This window comes from Culex quinquefasciatus, chromosome 2 (genome assembly GCF_015732765.1).
Source record: "Culex quinquefasciatus strain JHB chromosome 2, VPISU_Cqui_1.0_pri_paternal, whole genome shotgun sequence".
Taxonomy (NCBI): Eukaryota; Metazoa; Arthropoda; class Insecta; order Diptera; family Culicidae; genus Culex; species Culex quinquefasciatus.
In genome coordinates, this window is record NC_051862.1 from 182946848 (window position 1) to 182965130 (window position 18283).

At 34.6% G+C, this 18283-nt stretch overlaps 2 protein-coding genes across 2 annotated transcripts; both read right to left on the bottom strand.

The window, feature by feature from the left end:
- Positions 1-81: 81 nt before the first annotated feature.
- LOC6041513 (gustatory and pheromone receptor 39a) lies at positions 82-7368 on the bottom strand. Its single transcript, XM_038250977.1, has 3 exons — positions 6502-7368; positions 243-404; positions 82-189 (listed from the first exon to the last, which is right to left on the bottom strand). The coding sequence occupies exons 1-3, from the start codon at positions 7366-7368 to the stop codon at positions 82-84; spliced, it is 1137 nt and encodes a 378-aa protein (XP_038106905.1).
- Positions 7369-7688: 320 nt separating this feature from the next.
- On the bottom strand, positions 7689-17080 carry LOC6041512 (putative gustatory receptor 28b). Its single transcript, XM_038250978.1, has 3 exons — positions 16217-17080; positions 7830-7991; positions 7689-7766 (listed from the first exon to the last, which is right to left on the bottom strand). The coding sequence occupies exons 1-3, from the start codon at positions 17078-17080 to the stop codon at positions 7689-7691; spliced, it is 1104 nt and encodes a 367-aa protein (XP_038106906.1).
- Positions 17081-18283: the final 1203 nt, after the last annotated feature.

Sequence of the window (18283 nt, forward strand, 5' to 3'; positions counted from 1 at the left end):
TTTCAGCACGTAATTTGTAATTTTCAAACAAATATTATGTCACTAAATAAACTTTTGCATTATCATTTAAAAATGGAAAATTCATGTTGCACTTGTGTCGTTGCCACCTCCATTCTCATTCGTTAAATCATTTTCCAACTGCTTGAACTGAATCAATATCACCAAGTAAGTAACTATCGAGCTAAAAACCTGCAAAAAAAGTAATAAAATCAAATCTATCAAAACCCCACCAAAAGAAGTACCGTGTAAATCACACTGTTGTCAATGTCGAAGAATCCGTACGCGGAAAACTTCTTCTTCTGGTGAAGATTCTTCAGCAGAAACTTGTTGATTTGCCTCGTCACTTTGGTGTTTTGCATGCTGTAATCGTCAAAGTGTCTCGTGCAGAGTGCGGTCTCGTTGGCCTGTTATTAAGAGAGAAAAAAACATAAAGTAAGAGGTTGCAAAGAAGGTTGACTTTTGATGTTTTTTTTTTATGCTTTATTAATTTTAAATTGCTAAGATTACCTCATCACTAACGCTACTGGCCAATTTCATGGTAAAGCAAAGCTTGACCAGCTGTAGCTACATCCAAACGCCAAAGCTGCTGGCCACTTCCTTGATGAGAGCACCCAGCTCCATGTAATTTGAGGTCGTTACCATTGCAAAAATCTGGTACAATTGAAAGGTACCTTCGAAAAATGTGGTAAATATTGCAAACAAAACGGGAACCGAAAAAGCCTTTCCCAGTGAGTGAACCAGGGACACCGTGTCAAAGTACGACTCCATCAAAAGTGTCAAGTCGTCTGCTTGTGTGGAGCACTTTTTTAACCGTTCATTAATGACTTGAAGATTTGTGCGTATCGTAATTAGGAACGTGTTAAACATAATTATGAACAGATCGCCTAGCACACCAAAAGTGGCAAAAGTCAGATCAATTCCGATGAAAACCCATTTTCGCGTCCAATTCGATGAGTAGATTTGCGAGCCAGTTATAAATACAAAATTGTAAAATACACTCAAAAATATCTGCAATTGTACAAGCAAAACTATTCTAGTGCGTTTAATTTCGCTCACAGGATTTGATTTTATCTTTCTTTGAATGGCAAATATCTTGTTCAATGACAGTAATACATACTTTGATTTTAGAATCGTATTTAGAAACATAACGTAGATCCAAGCGACTACAGATTCTCCATCCAATATACCTAGCAAGCTAACAATGACTCCATTTAGCTCAAAGTCGCTTTTGAAAGTGCTCAGCACATACCACTGGTAAAAGATGGACAAAATTGTTATAAAAGCAACATTAATGAAAACAATAAAGTGACGGTTTTTAGCGCGACGATATTTTGCAGTTCTTTTATCGAAATAAACCAACGTAATTGCGAGCAAATTTGTCACCGCCAAAATTGTTCTCAAAGGATCACTGTTGGCCATCGTGTTTCAAGTGTGGGTGCTTTCTGGCATGAGAAACAAGTTTTCTTTTAATTATCTGTTTGGTTTTTAATCAAATTGCAATTAAATAATGTACCTTAATTTCAACGACAATTAAACGTAAAAGTAATCTAATAAAATAGCGGCATCTTACCTCTTTGGCTGCCCTCCCGGTATGCAAAATTGTCACGCAAAGTTTAGCGATCCACGGTGCAATGGAGAGCACTGACATGCTAACTTCTGCGATGATTGTCAGCGTGTCGTTCTCTTGCAACCCGTAAGCGTATTGGAAAATTTCAAACAATTGAAGTGTACCCGAAACGAGCATTTGTACCACATACGATATCAATGGAAGAGAAAAGCATTTAATCAACAGAGGGTACAGTGCAACAGATTCTTGGTGCAAGCGGCTAATAGGATACCAGTCTTCGCGTTTCGCTTCCATCATTAGAACTTTTATTTCTGATATGTTTTTCCTTAGCATGTATACGAGAGTGTTGAATAGTATAAGGTATATGTCGTTGGAAAATGTAACTACCATGAACAACGTGTGAATTGTTGCGTTGAAAGGGTTTAGGATGCTTCCAGTAATTACATATATAAACGTCGTGCAAACAAAAACACAGCAATTCAAAACTGAGCATATAATAAGCCATCGCTTTGACATTGACTGAACTTGTTTGAAATCCAAAAATCCTCCATAAATGATAGTTCTCGTTTGCAACGACTTTAGCACGTTTAGCAGTTTGACCATATTGTTACGCCGTATGAAGTTGTTCATTATTTTCAAAAAGTATTGAAATAAAACTATTTGAAAAGTGAGCATTCTCATAAAAATAGGCACAATACCGTAACGCGCAAAATCAGTTTCAACATTTTTCGTAAGTTGCCATAAATATACAGAATATATGCTACCGTACAAAACAAGATTGAGTGTTGCAAAAGTGGACATAGTTCCAGAAGTTTCATATTGATTCACTTGTGGATCGAGCCGTATCGCGGTAAAGGCAAATAGGTTATTCAAGCGTAAAATGGATCGCAAAGAATCTTCACCTGTCATGGTTCTAAATGAAACTAGCTCCACAATAATAATAAAACGATAACAACATCACGGTGGAGCTTAAATTGATTAATTATGACCACACCTGACAGGTATTTGAAACGGTGATAATTAATCACATCACCAGAATTCTATTCAATTGGCCCCACTTTAGCTCAATAAATAAACAGTTCGATTAACTATGAAAAAGTTATGCTTTGAAGACAAAACAGCGTACTTCAGAGAAGGAATCAACAATGATCCCCGCTGTCCTAAATAAATAAACAGCTTTACCAAATTTGAGTATGATCAGAAAAAGTCGATTTCGAATGGGGTGCCGTTTCACACGAGACAAGCAATTTATTTTGCTCCAAAGCGGAACCTATTTTAATGCACTTCTCAACATATGGACCCGTGATATGAAAGTGGAACCTCGTCCAGAACAAGGACCAAGAATATTCAACCAAGAAGAAACAGAACTGTTTTTTTTTTTAATAATAGTTACAAAGCCAAACCCAAAACTGGTTCTTATGGCATTATATTGAATGTTTGGCCCTTTTGAAATGTTAGTCTTGGATTGAAAATTTTGAAAATATTTTTTTCGAAGAGATCGGAAAATTTCACGAATGTTTCATATTTTAACATTGAAAATCGGACCAATAGTTGCTGAGATATCGACATTAGGAAATGGTGTGTTGTTTGGGTGGGACTTAAAAAACATCAATTTTCCTGTTTTTAAACCTTCGCATGGAAATATCTCAGCAACTAAGGGTCGTATCAACAAAGTTCAAAAATGCAAAATATAGAGAATTTTCTCAGCTCTTCAAAAATATTTTTTTCAAAGGTGGGCAAACATGTGCACTAATTTAAAAAAATAAAAAACTTCGACTATTTTTTAAAAAGTCACCTAAAAATGGATTTAACTTGAAAACGGTGCACTTTATCAAAATTTCACTAAAGTACTTTTTGATTGAAAATTTGATTTTACATCGAAAAATGAAGTTGAAACATTTTTGCGACCAATTTTTCGATTTTTTGAAAAAAAACAGTATTGATTCAAAAATTCATAACTCGCTCAAAGATTTTTTTCCCATTCTGGAAATTTCTGAAAAGTTGGCATTTGATGTCCTCTAAAACACATAAAAAATTAAAAATAGTGTTTTTGCAAATCAAGTTTTAGCGACAAAAAGTTAAATAAAAAATCACCAAAATTTTTTTTACCGTGTATCATTTTTTTTTCAGTGTAGTCCATATCCATACCTACAACCTTGCCGAAGACACCAAATCGATCAAAAAAATCCTTCAAAAGATACAGATTTTTGAATTTTCACACATCATTTTTGTATGGCCAGCTGCCAAATATGTATGGAAAGTTATATGGACAAACTAATGATGCAAAATGGATTCTTTGGACATACCGAAGGCACCAAAAAAGTTTCAGTCGGATTAAAAAATACAAAAAAAAAACGAATGACCGAAATCTGAGAGAACTGCTCTATAACAAAATATTTTTTGAGACTATCTTTGCCTAGGCATCACCTTTCATGCATCCATGGTGGGGCCCACGGCCATTCCAGGAACTCGTCAGGACTCACTTGTGGGGTCCAGTACCCACTGTGGGAAACCCACGGTGCTTATAAAATTACTGCACACGGAAAAGGTATCCATCGCCAAATCAGCAGAAGGATTTTCCTGGTTCGATTTTGCTGATATTTGCGAAAAATTACACTGAACCAGCGAAGTTTTTCGCTGAAACCAGCGTCAGAGCAAATTCAAATCCAAAATTACTGGCAAAAATATGTGACAGCAGAAAATCTAGCGAAATTTTTCGCTGTTTACAGTGTAGTTCTCTACTACTCTGGCAGAAATTCTACTGTGAGGGGTAACTGCAGAAATGACTGTTGTCATTCTCATCTCAGAGTTGTTTGATGGAGACTTAACAAGCTTTTGAAACTAAGTCAAACTAAAAAGCAAAATTGGTGTAGTGAAGAGGTAAAGTGCAGTGAAATCGACCACTCAATTGAAATTCAATGTTCACACAGGACTGGTTTATCAAATCAACAAATCCATCGAGTGAGTAAACAAACACTATAGTGGAGAAAATCGTGACGTCAGAAAAGACATCAAATCACTCGAAGTTAATTTTGTGAGTGACTTTAACAGTTTGGCCTAGTCTGACAGATACATTGTCCCCAGTTTTCTGTGGGAGAGAAACGGAGACGAATACTTTATGAAAATCATATCTGGCAAAATTCCTAACCTCAAAATTTTGTCGCGAGTTGAATTTCTCCTCTATTACGTGAAAAGGGAAATTATTTGCTAACTCGTCAAAGCAAATTGAATTGTGTTTTTTTTTTCGTGCACCTTTTCAGACTGTACTCCCGATTTGCACAGGATGGCCACCTCGGGGAGAAAACCGAGAAAAAATCTGGAATTTGATTACATTGTTGTGCTTGAAAATCGACATTAAATAATTTTTAATAAATTATATGAAGCCATATATATCCGTTTACAGTATATTTTTAAAATTTTAAAATGTCTTAGCAATTTGGATTTTATGATATTTTGAAATAGTTGTATAGGAATCTTTCAATAGATCATATTGTTTACAATGTCAATAAATAATATAGTGCTAACAGTATTTTCAATATTTTAAATCATAAATTTATAGGCTCGAAAAAAAGTCACTTTTAATGCACTTTTAACAGTCATTAGATGGATAAAATATGAAAACAAAAATGGAGTTCTTGTTAGTTTTAAATTAGATTCTTCATCTAAACAAATTAAGCAAACATCAATGTTTGACTTTAATTTCGACATATTCCGAAAATTACGATTTTTTAACAAATTGTCGCACTGCCAAATGATTTTTCACCATATTATGTTACAACTCAAAAGATGACATTCTCAATAATGAAAACATATAAAAGTAAATATTTGGTGCAATCCCGTTTCAGTGTAAAAAATTAAAAAATGTAATATTGGTTTACGCTTTTACATTTCTTTCTAGAATTCCCACACCCAAAGTTAAAGGACGAGGGGATAGTCCTCACGAAAAGAAACGTGAGAAAAGTGCTATATTGCGAGAGTATAGTCCTCTCGCGTGTTCATTCGTTCATTGGAACAGTTCATCCTATGAGTGGCTTACATGGACAAACGTCCACCACTTAGTCACCGAATCGTGGTGGCCCATACGGCAAAGGCACGGTACAATATGCCGAAGGTCTTGGGTTCGAGTCTCGGTACCGGTACTTTTTTTTTTTGATAGATGAACTTTTTTGGAAAATGAACCATGAGTAAAGTACTCTCGGTGATTTCGGGATTTATCCTCTCCGTCCGCACACAGTACCATTTTACTACCGAATCGTGCTCTTTATCCTCTCGTATGCCGATGCCCAGTTTTGGGTGCATCAAAGACTATGATTTTGACGATAATACAAAACCAATTATAAAAAATCTTTTTGATTCTTTTTATGGCACTTGTCAAAGAAAATACCCACCAAATTTGGGTTAAATAAAAAATCAGGTAGATAATTGCTGGTTCTCTATAATTTACACAATCAAGTTGTTTAAAAAAATCATATTTTAAAAGAAAGGCATTCGACAGTCCACAGTTCAAGCACAATAATCAACATTTCTATTTTATGTAAAAACTTTTCAATAAAAAAAACCTTTTGGTCTCGAAAGAAATTCGGGATTTTCGTAACCATAATCTGGTGGCCACCACGTTTAGAAAAAGTTTGTTAGCGAGCTATAAAAAAACTGAAAAAAATCAAACATAAGAAATTTTACGATTTTGCTTTGTTTTTTTTTCATTCTGGTTCAAATTTTAGAGAATTAAAAATTGAATGAATAAGAATTTAAATCACAAATAAGGTTATCCTATTTTAATTCCAATTTGTACGCTGTTTGAACTTTTTTTTTGCAAAAAATAATTAAATATTTTCCAAACATATAAAACATAAAAAATGTCGAAAAAACCTACATCATTTGTGGACGGCACTTTCCACAAATCCTACCCTTCCAAGAACCAGCATCCAACTTACCAAGTAATAGAAGCGATTGCACTTTATAATCACCGCCAGCCACAGTGCCAGCTGAGGCCCAATCCAGATGAGTGTCTTGATGGTGGTCAGGTAGGCCCGTTCCGTTTCCACCACCGGCCATATCCCGAACACGTGACAGTACAAATTCCCCGTCAGCAAGAACAGCATCTCCAACGTCATCAACAGTAGAAACAGCCCAAACGATCGGTTGATCAGTTCAACACACTGAAGCACTTTACTGTGTCCGGTTAGCAGGGGAACCACCGGTTGGGATTTTCCCAGGGTAAACGCGAAAATCATCCGAAAGTTTATCGCGATTATGAGCTTTTCCAGGGACCAAAGCAGCATCAGTAGGTAAACTTCGTAGAGCGTGAAACTTATGCCGTCTATTGTGTACAGGATTTTTATGACCAAAGAAGGTACGCTGAAGGCATTTTTGCTCAGAAAGACGACTGGTATGAACACAAAAAAGTAAAGAATTATTACGAAAAACGTGACGACGTCGGAAGTGCGGCGAAGTTGGGAGCAATCGATGGCAAAGGTCGACTGAAGATCTTCCAGCAGGGTGGACACCTTGCGCAGTGAGTTATCTTTTATGATGTTGTTGAGCGTCAGCACCGTCATGCAGATCTGGTTGACCACACTTTCGGCGAACCAAATGAAGAAAATAAGGGTTGCCTTATTGTGCGGAAACAGGATCGGATCGCAAAAGTGGAAAAATATCGTTCCCAGCGAGATGATTTTGGTGAAGATTGCGTACGCAAAAAAGCATCGCTTGGAGTGATCGGATTTGAACTCGCGAAGAACCGGGTACCCGAGAATGGTTAAAATTCGCACCAAATGATGCTGAGATTCGGCGAAGTGCATCGTGATGGCAAACGATTGAAAGTAAACGGGGGTTTAACTTTGGTAACAGTTAGTTGCAATCCTATTTAGAAAATGCATTTGCTGATAGAAAGAAGTGCCATTGAAATGATGAAGTGTTCGTTTAAGTTGATAACTGGCAGCTGACAATACTAAAATGGGAACAAAAAAATAAAACCACTTAGGAGATCAAAAATTATAAAACATGAGAGAAACAATATGCGAAAAGGACTACTTCAAGGACAAATATGGAAATGCAACGAAAATTATTATCGCAAAACAATATATTAAGAGAATCCACTTTTGTTATCAAGCAAATTGATCTATGTTCCATCAAGCTCAGTCTCCAGCTGTTTAAACTGCACCAAAATTACCAAATATGTCACTATTGAGCTGAAAATCTGTAAATAACGAAAATAAAGTTGTTATCCTAAAAAAGTCACAAACATTTATTTTTAAAATACCATATAAATAACACTGTTGTCAATATCGAAAAATCCGTACGCGGAAAACTTTTTCTTCTGGTGCAAATTTTTCAGCAAAAACTTGTTGATTTGTCTGGTCGTCCTGTTATCGGCCACGTTATAGTCGTGGTAGTTTCTGGTGCACAGCACCGTTTCATTAGCCTGTAAGAGTAATGATTATATTACGGATTTTGATAGATTTGGGTCGTTAAAAAATTTAACCTTTTTCATGATTCTATCGAAATAGGTTATAATTAGAACTATCAATGCAGTTGATACCCCCCAGAATGGGTCAATTATCCTCAAAATGATAGTTAGCAGAGTCAGTCCGTGGTTTGCGATCAATGTTTTGTAAAAGTAAATCACCGTCCAAATGAGTTGGTGGCTCAGTGCCAACAAAAAAGGAAACCCATAATATCTGTTCACCAGCATGCAGCATTGGTAGAATTTTGAATAAGCCTCCAGCAATTCAACAAGGCAAAATTTGTTCTGTATTAACTTTAACGATTTTAAAACCTGATTTAGAGAGCACAAAACTGCTAAAATTTCAAGCTCTGCCACAACAACGGTAATTGATTGCACAGTAAAGTGAATCACCAGCAAAGTCGATGATCGGGTTTTGTACAGTTTCAAATAGAACGGCCACCGTATCAAGTTGTGCACAATGATCAGCATTCCGAGTCCACCGTTACTTAGCCAAAATAGTCGCGCATAATTAACTCGGAATTCAACACTCAAACTTTCCAACATGTTTAGCAGTTTGGTGTATCTTTTCCGATTTCTGAAGTTATAAACTCGAAGACAGATAAAGTACACAATGACCACGACTGTAACGGCAATTTCCACGCCAAAGATGGTTTTGCTCTTGGTTGGATTCACCAACATCTCAAAGCTTCCCTCGTCGCTAGCAATTTGTGTAAACATGAATACAATTCCACCGAGTGAAATCAGCATAGAATTCACCAAATACAGCGCTGCATATTGGATCACCACAATTTTTCGATTTTTTCGGTTATAACTGATGTAGCAAAATCCTAGCAACTTCAACCAACCGTACAGAATTGGTTGCAGTTTGAGTAGATTTCTGCTGGTAATTCTGAGTACCATGACTATCAAATCTCGAAAGGGGGCAGGTTTGCAGAAATCAGCAAACTTATATCCAGAGCACTTGTTTATTTTTGCAGCCATGATTGATGATGCGAGCATTCAATTTGCGACAAGTCTTTTGGTAATTAGCTTTTGCGGCACCATGCGTCTCCATGAAAGCAATCAGCTAGAGTGCATAATTTTAACGCTTTTCTTGATTGCTTTTCGTGGCTTTGTGTAGCGTTCAAATCATAGAAAAGTGATCCTTTCAAAATAATGATTTTATTTTTAAAAATATTACTGAGTAATTCTCTAAAATTCGTAATTTTTCGAGATTGTTAATATTATATTTATTTGTATGAAACTTTGTCCTAAATAAGCTTTTTTTGTCGCATTAGTTTTTTCCAAAATCAAAAAAAATATCTTATAAAGTAATTTTCTGATCGATTTGATGTCTTCGGCATAGTTTTTGATTATGACTTTTTCTAAAAAATATATTGATAAACCAAAAAAAAAACACAAAATAAGATTTTTTAATTTTTCATTTGTCTATGTCTATAGTGGACTTATGTTTTTTTATTATTGTTTTATCCAAATGCCAAAAAATGTCAAACAATATTCCATGAATTAAATTTATGTGTAAAATCAAATTAGCAATCAAAAATGATTTTACACAATTTCAGGTAAATTTCACAGTTGTCATGTTCCGGCATTTTTAAACATTTTGATTGGATTTCTATTTGTTAAGATGCAGCCACTTTTAAGTTTAAATTTTGTGAAAAATAAGTTTTCTTTCGTCACTCTAAATAAAAAAAATTGTAAAGTCTAAACTCTTTTCTATAAACATAATTTCAAATTATTTGAATGAAGAATAACCTTTTGATTTTTTAAGAGTGCGCAGCTACTAAGAAAGTTTTAGTCTTCTTTTTCGAAAATTGTGTAATAATTGTGCTTCAATAATTATTATGTTTCTCAACCTTTATCGATTCATTCCCCCGATGGCAAAATTTTAAGGAATTTATTAACCCTTTTAATATCCAACTAATTGATATCATTACACAAATTTGATAATTTTGACTATAAAGTCTGTAGATAGTTTAAATTTTCCTCTACAAAAATTATTTTAGAAATAAATTTATTTTTCAAAAAACTATAATGGCAAAAAAAATTCACAGTAATCAATATAAATAATATTCCTTTTAAAAAAAGCAAAGAAAGCCCCTGAAAAAAAAACTTTTTGCAATTCCGTCGTGAAACTACTTAATTTTCCTGTCATTCTTGAACGACGAAATAGCCTACTTTTCTGTACCAAAAATAACAGAATTAAATAGCAACACTTTTCAAAAAAAATGCTGAAAAGTTCTACTTTTCAGCACTCAAATGGGTGCTGAAAAGTTGAACTTTTCAGCACTTGTTTCGAAAAGTAACACTTTTCAACATTTTTTTTTTATTTAAACGATTTATTGACAAAATACATGAAAATTTGACATAAAATTTCACTCAGTGTGTGTTTTTTGGAATTGCAAAAAATGTTGTATGGAACTCGTTGCAAAACTTGATTTTTTCAGCACTCTTCGTATTTATCCAACTCGGTGAACCTCGTTGGATAAATGTACGACTCGTGTTGAAAAATCCTCTTTTTGCAACTTGTTGCATAAACTACCATTTCCATCTTAAAACTCGATTTTTTTAAATTAAAAAAACTGCTTATTTTGTAAGGATGTGGAAAAAAAGTTGAATATTCTTGTAAAAAATAAAGCATATATCGACGTCGTCGTGCTATCTTGTCGCACCCGCCATTTTGACGTTCCGAGAAAAACGCGTTTTAATGTTTGACCTTGAATCTTCAAAAACGAGAGCACGCAATGTAAACAATAACAAACACGTTTTGTTTGGCTCATCATTCTGTGCATTGTTCCAAAGTTTGGTTGAAGTTGGTTGCTGGAGTCCCGAGTTATAATTACACATGTTTACGGTAGTCTAGCTTGTACGTGCGACAAACTCATCCTGACTTTCCTGGCCTGAAATCCCTTTGGCCTTTTGTCGCACTTACATCAATTTTCAGGGAGTGACAAGATAGCACGACAAGATTGAAACTACTTTCATATGTAAAGTGACAAAAATGCACGGAGTTTTTTCGGTTTTTGTTGAATATCTCAGGATTGAAATCGAATTTTGGGAACTGTGATGGTCAAAAGGTGAGGCATTGTGAGCTGCACAAAATGGCGTTCTTAACTCAATTTGGCCCAAAATGCACGTACGACAAGTTAGCACGATGGCGACGATATTACTTTGAAAACCAAAACAAGTATATTTTAAAAAACGATTTAAGAAAACTGATTTTTTACAAGCTGCTTATTTTTGAGAGAATGTAAAATGTAACAAAAATCAAGTAAAATATTATCATTTATATTTTTATATGTTTGTTTTTTTTTTTTTTTTTTTTTGATAAAAGAAATACAGAAAACTCGAAAAATATATCTTAAATTTTTTATTTTTTTTAGATCAAGCAAAACAATGTAAATGGACCAAAACCGAAGTGTATACAAAGAGTCTGTCCTGCTCGTTCCTAATGTAAACATTCATTGACGTAAGCAGGATAGACTGTTTGTTTACACTTCGGCTCTGACTCTTTATGAAATAAATTCATTAAATTTGTGAATATTATACACACATTTTTTTGAAAAGCATCAAAGAAAGTGCAAAATTCATATTTTTCTAAACCAAAATTTCACAATATTTTTTTATAGATAAGATCTGAAATTCTTCAGAGGCAGTATTTGTAAATATTGCTCGGTTTGTTCTAGAGGTCGTATCGAGGTGCTCCGATTTGGATGAAACTTTCAGCGTTTGTTTGTCTATGCATGAGATGAACTCATGCTAAATATGAGCCCTCTACGACAAAGGGAAGTGGGGTAAAACGGGCTTCGAAGTTTGAGGTCGAAAAAACACAAACAATCTTAAAATTGCTCGCATTTCCGTAAAACTTCATCAATTCCAACTCTCTTAGATGCATTCGAAAGGTCTTTTGAAGCACTTCAAAATGTGCTATAGACATCCAGGATTGGTTCGAATTTTTCTCTTAGCTTTTGCAAATTACTGTCAAAAATGGGTTTTTTTAAAACCTTAATATCTTTTTCCAACAGCCTCCAACACCCATACTACCATAGGTCAAAAGATATGTAATTACATGGACTATGAGCCTACGGTGTTAACTTTTTGGCCAATCGCAGTTTTTCTCATAGTTTTTCGATTTTTCTACAACAAACATTTTACAACGTTAGTGTTTGCCCTGCATGCCAAGAAGACGGCACTTTTTGGTCTCAATTTTGTCATATTCGGAATCCTCGGACAATTTCACGTAAGTTAGATGTATTGGAGTTGTAATTTAGATTTCAAAAATAATTAAATAAAACATTTTTGAAAAAAGAAATAGATCTTATTTACCCTGTGATCAATACGTCAAATGCTGTATCAAGTAGGCGAAAACCTGTTTTACCCCTAATCCAACAAATTGTTAAAAAATATTTTGATTCATTCTAAATGGCAATTTATCCAATCAAATTTAAAACTCCAATACTTCTAACTTACGTGAAATTGTCCGAGGATTCCGAATATGCAAAATTGAGACCAAAAAGTGCCGATATGGCGGCCTACAGGGTAAAAACTAACGTTGTAAAATGTTTGTTCTAGAAAAATCGAAAAACTATGAGAAAAACTGCGATTGGCCAAAAAGTTAACACCGTAGGCTCATAGTCCATGTAATTACCTATCTTTTGACCTATGGGAGTATGGGTGTTGGAGGCTGTTGGAAAAAGATATTAAGGTTTCAAAAAAACCCATTTTTGACAGTAATTTGCAAAAGCTAAGAGAAAAATTCGATCCAATCCTGGATGTCTATAGCACATTTTGAAGTGCTTCAAAAGACCTTTCGAATGCATCTAAGAGAGTTGGAATTGATGAAGTTTTACGGAAATGCGAGCAATTTTAAGATTGTTTGTGTTTTTTCGACCTCAAACTTCGAAGCCCGTTTTACCCCACTTCCCTTTGTCGTAGAGGGCTCATATTTGGCATGAGTTCATCTCATGTATAGATAAACAAACGCTGAAAGTTTCATCCAAATCGGAGCACCTCGATACGACCTGTTACACATTGGTGAAAAACTCGCTCTTCAGAAAAAAAAGAAAATTTGAAGCTTGTGTCCACTTGTGACTATATTTTCCGAGATATTTATCGCTATTTAAAAATAGAGACTAATGAATAGGGTTAGAGAAATTTCATGATTTCGCGGCCAGCGTAAAATCCAGAAAATTTGGCTTTTTTCGCGAAATTTCGTAAAATGTTATGTTTGTGTGAAACTGTAATCATTTTTTAAAAATGATTTATCAAGCTCAAATAGGAATAAATATAATCTTATGAACTGAATAAATACCCTTGTTTAATTATGAAAATAGTGTTAGTGATTTTTAACGATGACGGCTTAAAATTTGTAAAATTTATCAATTTTCTCATTTTTTTCAAAATAACAATTTATAATAAATATTTCATCCATTCAAGTAAATTTTTTTAGTTTTCAATTGAACACCTTCATGGGAACCATTTGAAAAATTGTTCAGTTTTTTTTAAAGCAATGTTTAGTAACATTTTCATTCGCTGTTATGAAAATTTTACTGCTATTTTATTTGAAAGGTAGGTATAGTTTCAAAATAAATTAAAAGAATCAAGCTTTGTTTTATTCAAATAAAATGAAAGGTTTGATTATTTGGGTAGACTATATATACTACTATTTGTTTTGTTTTTATTTTGAATTGAAATGTAGATTTAGGTACAAATTAAATTATTTTTGCCTTTTGATTTAAAATTTAAATTTTGAGCAATTCTCTACGAAATCAGTCTTTTTTCTTCAATTTTAATTTTTGTATTTTTTAATCCGACTGAAACTTTTTTGGTGCCTTCGGTATGCCCAAAGAAGCCATTTTGCATCATCAGTTTGTCCATACAATTTTCCATACAAATTTGGCAGCTGTCCATACAAAAATGATGCATGAAAAATAACAAAAATCTGTATCTTTTGAAGGAATTTTTTGATCGATTTGGTGTTTTGGGCAAAGTTGTAGGCATGGATACAGACTACACTGAAAAGAAATGATACACTGTAAAAAAAAATTGGTGATTTTTTTATTTAACTTTTTATCACTAAAACTTGATTTGCAAAAAAACACTATTTTTATTTTTTTTTATTTTTTGATATGTTTTAGAAGACATAAAATGCCAACTTTTCAGAAATTTCCAGGTTGTGCAAAAAATCTTTGATCGAGTTATGAATTTTTGAATAAATAAAGATTTTTTTTCAAAAAATCGAAATATTGGTCGCAAAATGTTTCAACTTCATTTTTCGATGTAAAATCAAATTTGCAATCAAAAAGTACTTTAGTGAAATGTTGAAAAAGTGCACCGTTTTCAAGTTAATTCCATATTTAGGTGACTTTTTTGAAAATAGTCGCAATTTTTCATTTTTTAAAATTAGTGCACATGTTTGCACACTTTAGGAAAAAAATATTTTTGAAAAGCGGGGAAATTTTCTATATTTTGCTTCTTGGGACTTTGTTGATACGACCTTTAGTTGCTGAGATATTGCAATGCAAAGGTTTAAAAACAGGAAAATTGATGTTTTCTAAGTCACACCCAAACAGCCCACCATTTTTCAATGTCGATATCTCAGCAAGTAATGGTCCGATTTTCAATGTTGCAATATGAAACATTTGTGAAATTTTCAGATCTTTTTGAAAAACAATATTTTCAAAATTTTCAAATCAAGACTTACATTTCAAAAGGGCCAAACATTCAATATTACGCCCTTTTAAAATGTTACTCTTGGTTTAAAAATTTTGAAAATTTTGTTTTCGAAAAGATCGGAAAATTTCACAAATGTGAATATTGTGAACATATATTAACATTGAAAATCGGACCATTAGTTGCTGAGATATCGACAATAAAAAATGGTGGGCTGTTTGGGTGAGACTTAGAAAACATCAATTTTCCATGACATACCAAAAAATTAAAAAAATTAAAAATAGTGTTTTTTTGCAAATCAAGTTTTAGTGACAAAAAGTCAAACAAAAAATCACCAATTTTTTTACCGTGTATCATTTTTTTCCAGTGTAGTCCATATCCATACCTACAACTTTGCCCAAGACACCAAATCGATCAAAAAATTCCTTCCAAAGATACAGATTTTTGAATTTTCATACATCATTTTTGTATGGACAGCTGCCAAATTTGTATGGAAAATTTTATGGACAAACTAATGATGCAAAATGGCTTCTTTGGGCATACCGAAGGCACCAAAAAAGTTTCAGTCGGATTAAAAAATACAAAAAAAAACGAATGACCGAAATCCTAGAGAACTGCTCTTTTGTAAAGGGAGATAAATACACAGAAAAAAATCAATTCTTGAAACCGTGAAATCAGTTCACGATTATGAGAACCACGAAGGAATATATTCACGTTTATGGTGCAAATGCACCATACTCATGAATAAATTCCTTCGTGGATCTTACATTCGTGAACTTAATTCACGATTACGGGAATTGCTTTTTTTCTGTGTACCTTTAAAAAATGTTAATGTGCCAAATGTCGCAAGAAATTCTAATTATTTCACTATTTTTTGCTGGACAAATTAAAAAATTCTTTGATATGAAATTTAATAAAATAAAGCAAATCAGCGAAAGCTTTTCAATTTTATTGGTCGGATATTTAAAAAAGCAGTTCAATAAATGAGAATACGCATGCTTTACATTTTGTTTCAAAATATATATTGAGCTCATCCATAAATTAGGTGGAATCTTTTTTGAAAATTAGGACAATTTTTTTGTGTCACATTCAATTTTTTTTAAAGATTTTTTAAGTGTATTGAAGAATAATATATAATGAAGCACAAAAGTAGTTTCTGTGATTTAAACATAAGATTTTCAGAGATTTTCAGAGTTATTTCAACATTTTTATCGTTCCGCGAAAATTGCGTGAAATTTGTAATGAGGTTACACTGAGGTAAACTATTTTTTTCTCAAAAAAGCAAGAATGTCAGGAATTACTATGGCTGGAAAACATTTCGATGATTCTACAAAACGGTGCGTTTTAAAGAACTACCGTCATCTGGGGTGAATCGGGACTACAGCCTGAAGAGGGACAGCAGTTTTTAGAGCACTTGAAAGCTTGATATTTGGAAAACGATGCACTATATAAGATGTTCTGCTTTGTCCCGTTTCGTTCCAGATGACGGTACTAAAAGTTCAAATTACCTCCCGAACGGTGTCATGGCAAATGGCAAAAATCAGATAGATCATTCCACTGTTCCACACCGCAAACAGTCCCAGCTGGCACACCAATTGAAGCTCGAACCAACCCTCGCGGTACTTCACCGTGATGAAGTACGCCGACAGGCTACAGCGAAGAAACGCCACGACGGTCACCTCCAGCATGTACAGTCCGTAATACCGGTTGAAGGCACGTACCGCCGCGTGCAGGAGTTCACTGAGCTGTAAGGTTTGCACGATTTCGAGGTGCTTCCTGGCGCTCAGAGCCACTCGAAACTTTTGATTGAGCAGCCGAAAGTATCCTCGCAGCTGCCAGACCTGTACGAAAACGTGCACGTTGTACAAATCGAACAGGGAGTCCTTGAAGAGGTTGTTAAGGTGGACGAAGGTTTGCAGTATTCCGTGGTTCGATTGTAAGAACAGTTCACAGCATCTCACGGCTACGCAAGTGACTGTTACCAAAGTGACGTAACGTGACAGTTGATCTGAGTGGAGTGGGATCTGTTGATGGATCTTGTCGTTGGTTGTTGAAAGCAGAGCAAGCCGGCGGATGTTAAACGCACTGTGGATGGCCATGAAAAGTAGAATAATCTGCAGATGGCAACATCCGGTAACCATTACGAACTTTGAGGTTTGATAGTCTTTTTGGGTTTCATCAGGGAGCACAAAAAACTGGGAGACTTCGATGGTACAAGATATAGTCTGAACCATTGAAGAATACAAGAAGTATAGATTTTTGATCCAGAAACGACTATTTCGGTTGTCCTCTTCTAGCAAACTTGGGAATGGGAAAACTCCGCCCACGCTGAGTGGGAGAATCAGACGACGTCGCTTTGCAAGCATTGCCATTACTGAACCGTTTAGACTGGTGCCACTACCGACTAGTAATGCCACTTGTATCATTGAAAAATTCATGAAATTTTACGTTAGTAAATGGTTGACAAAGACTTACCTCATCAATGGTCGTGTGACACACGTAGAAAATTGCATAAACTATTCCGCAGTTGAAAATCGTATAAGAACCAACAGTTAAAACTATTACGAAGATTACTCTGCCACCATCCCAACGTTCCAAAAAGGCCAACATGGCCAAATAGCTCGCCAGACTGGTCCTTATGAATCCAAGCACACTCCCAGCATGAACAGCCCGTAATATCCGTTGAAGATCCGCAGCGCAGTGTACAGCTGATCAGTGAGTTGTAGCACTTCAAAGATCATGTTGAATTCTCCAGAGGTTAGTGCATCAATAAACCTCGGATTAAGCGTTTTAAAGCACCTTCTCAGGCACCAGACTTGAACGAGTACGTGCAAGTTGTACAGGTCAAAAAGAAGATCATTGAAGGTGGTACAAATCTCATTCATAACAAGCATGGTTGATTGCGTGAAACTATAAGTCAGGAATATAATTCTCACTGTTACTGAAGCACCTACGAGGCATTTTAGAATTAAAAAAGATCGCCGATTTTCCAGAATAACAATTTTTTGCTCAATCTGGTAAATAGTATCGATGAAACGATCCAGCTTTCTAAAGTTCAAGCAGTTGTGAATCACCACCACAATGAGTACAATTTCCCAGTGAAGAAACTGAGTTAATATTACAAAAGATGTAATTTTATCGAACGTTGCGTTAAGTTTCCGTGCATATCGAACCACGATCTGGTGGACTTCGCTACTTGCTAACAGAGTATGCAAAATAAGTGCATACAAAGTGTATCCGTAGCGTAAAAAGTTTTTATATTTAGTGGATTTAGTTAGAACTGTTGGAAGTGGAGCTACCCCAGTGAGGCTAAGTAGCACCAGAAGGTGCCTTTGCAGAGACAACAATTTCATAACTGGTGGTGGTGTTTCAGGTGTTATTTTTTATTGCCATGCAAATTTTAATTCTTCTAAGTGTTTTTTAAAGGTTGCTAATGAATCGTTTAATGTCGATTGACTTCAGATGCAAGATGGTAGCATTTTTTACACTAATTTACTCTCTGAATTTGTCCATTTTCATCATTTTCTCAGAAAAATCCCCATAATCAGATAACAAAATATGAAAATTTTACATTG

Coding starts and splice junctions, on each gene's coding strand:
- LOC6041513 (XM_038250977.1), bottom strand. CDS start 7,368: ATGCACTTCGCCGAATCTCAGCATCATTTGGTGCGAATTTTAACCATT. Junction 405..6,501: donor GCAATCGCTTCTATTACTTG/GTAAGTTGGATG, acceptor TCTTAATAACAG/GCCAACGAGACCGCACTCTG. Junction 190..242: donor ACAACAGTGTGATTTACACG/GTACTTCTTTTG, acceptor CTTTTTTTGCAG/GTTTTTAGCTCGATAGTTAC.
- LOC6041512 (XM_038250978.1), bottom strand. CDS start 17,080: ATGGCAATGCTTGCAAAGCGACGTCGTCTGATTCTCCCACTCAGCGTG. Junction 7,992..16,216: donor GCCATGACACCGTTCGGGAG/GTAATTTGAACT, acceptor TTACTCTTACAG/GCTAATGAAACGGTGCTGTG. Junction 7,767..7,829: donor ACAACAGTGTTATTTATATG/GTATTTTAAAAA, acceptor CGTTATTTACAG/ATTTTCAGCTCAATAGTGAC.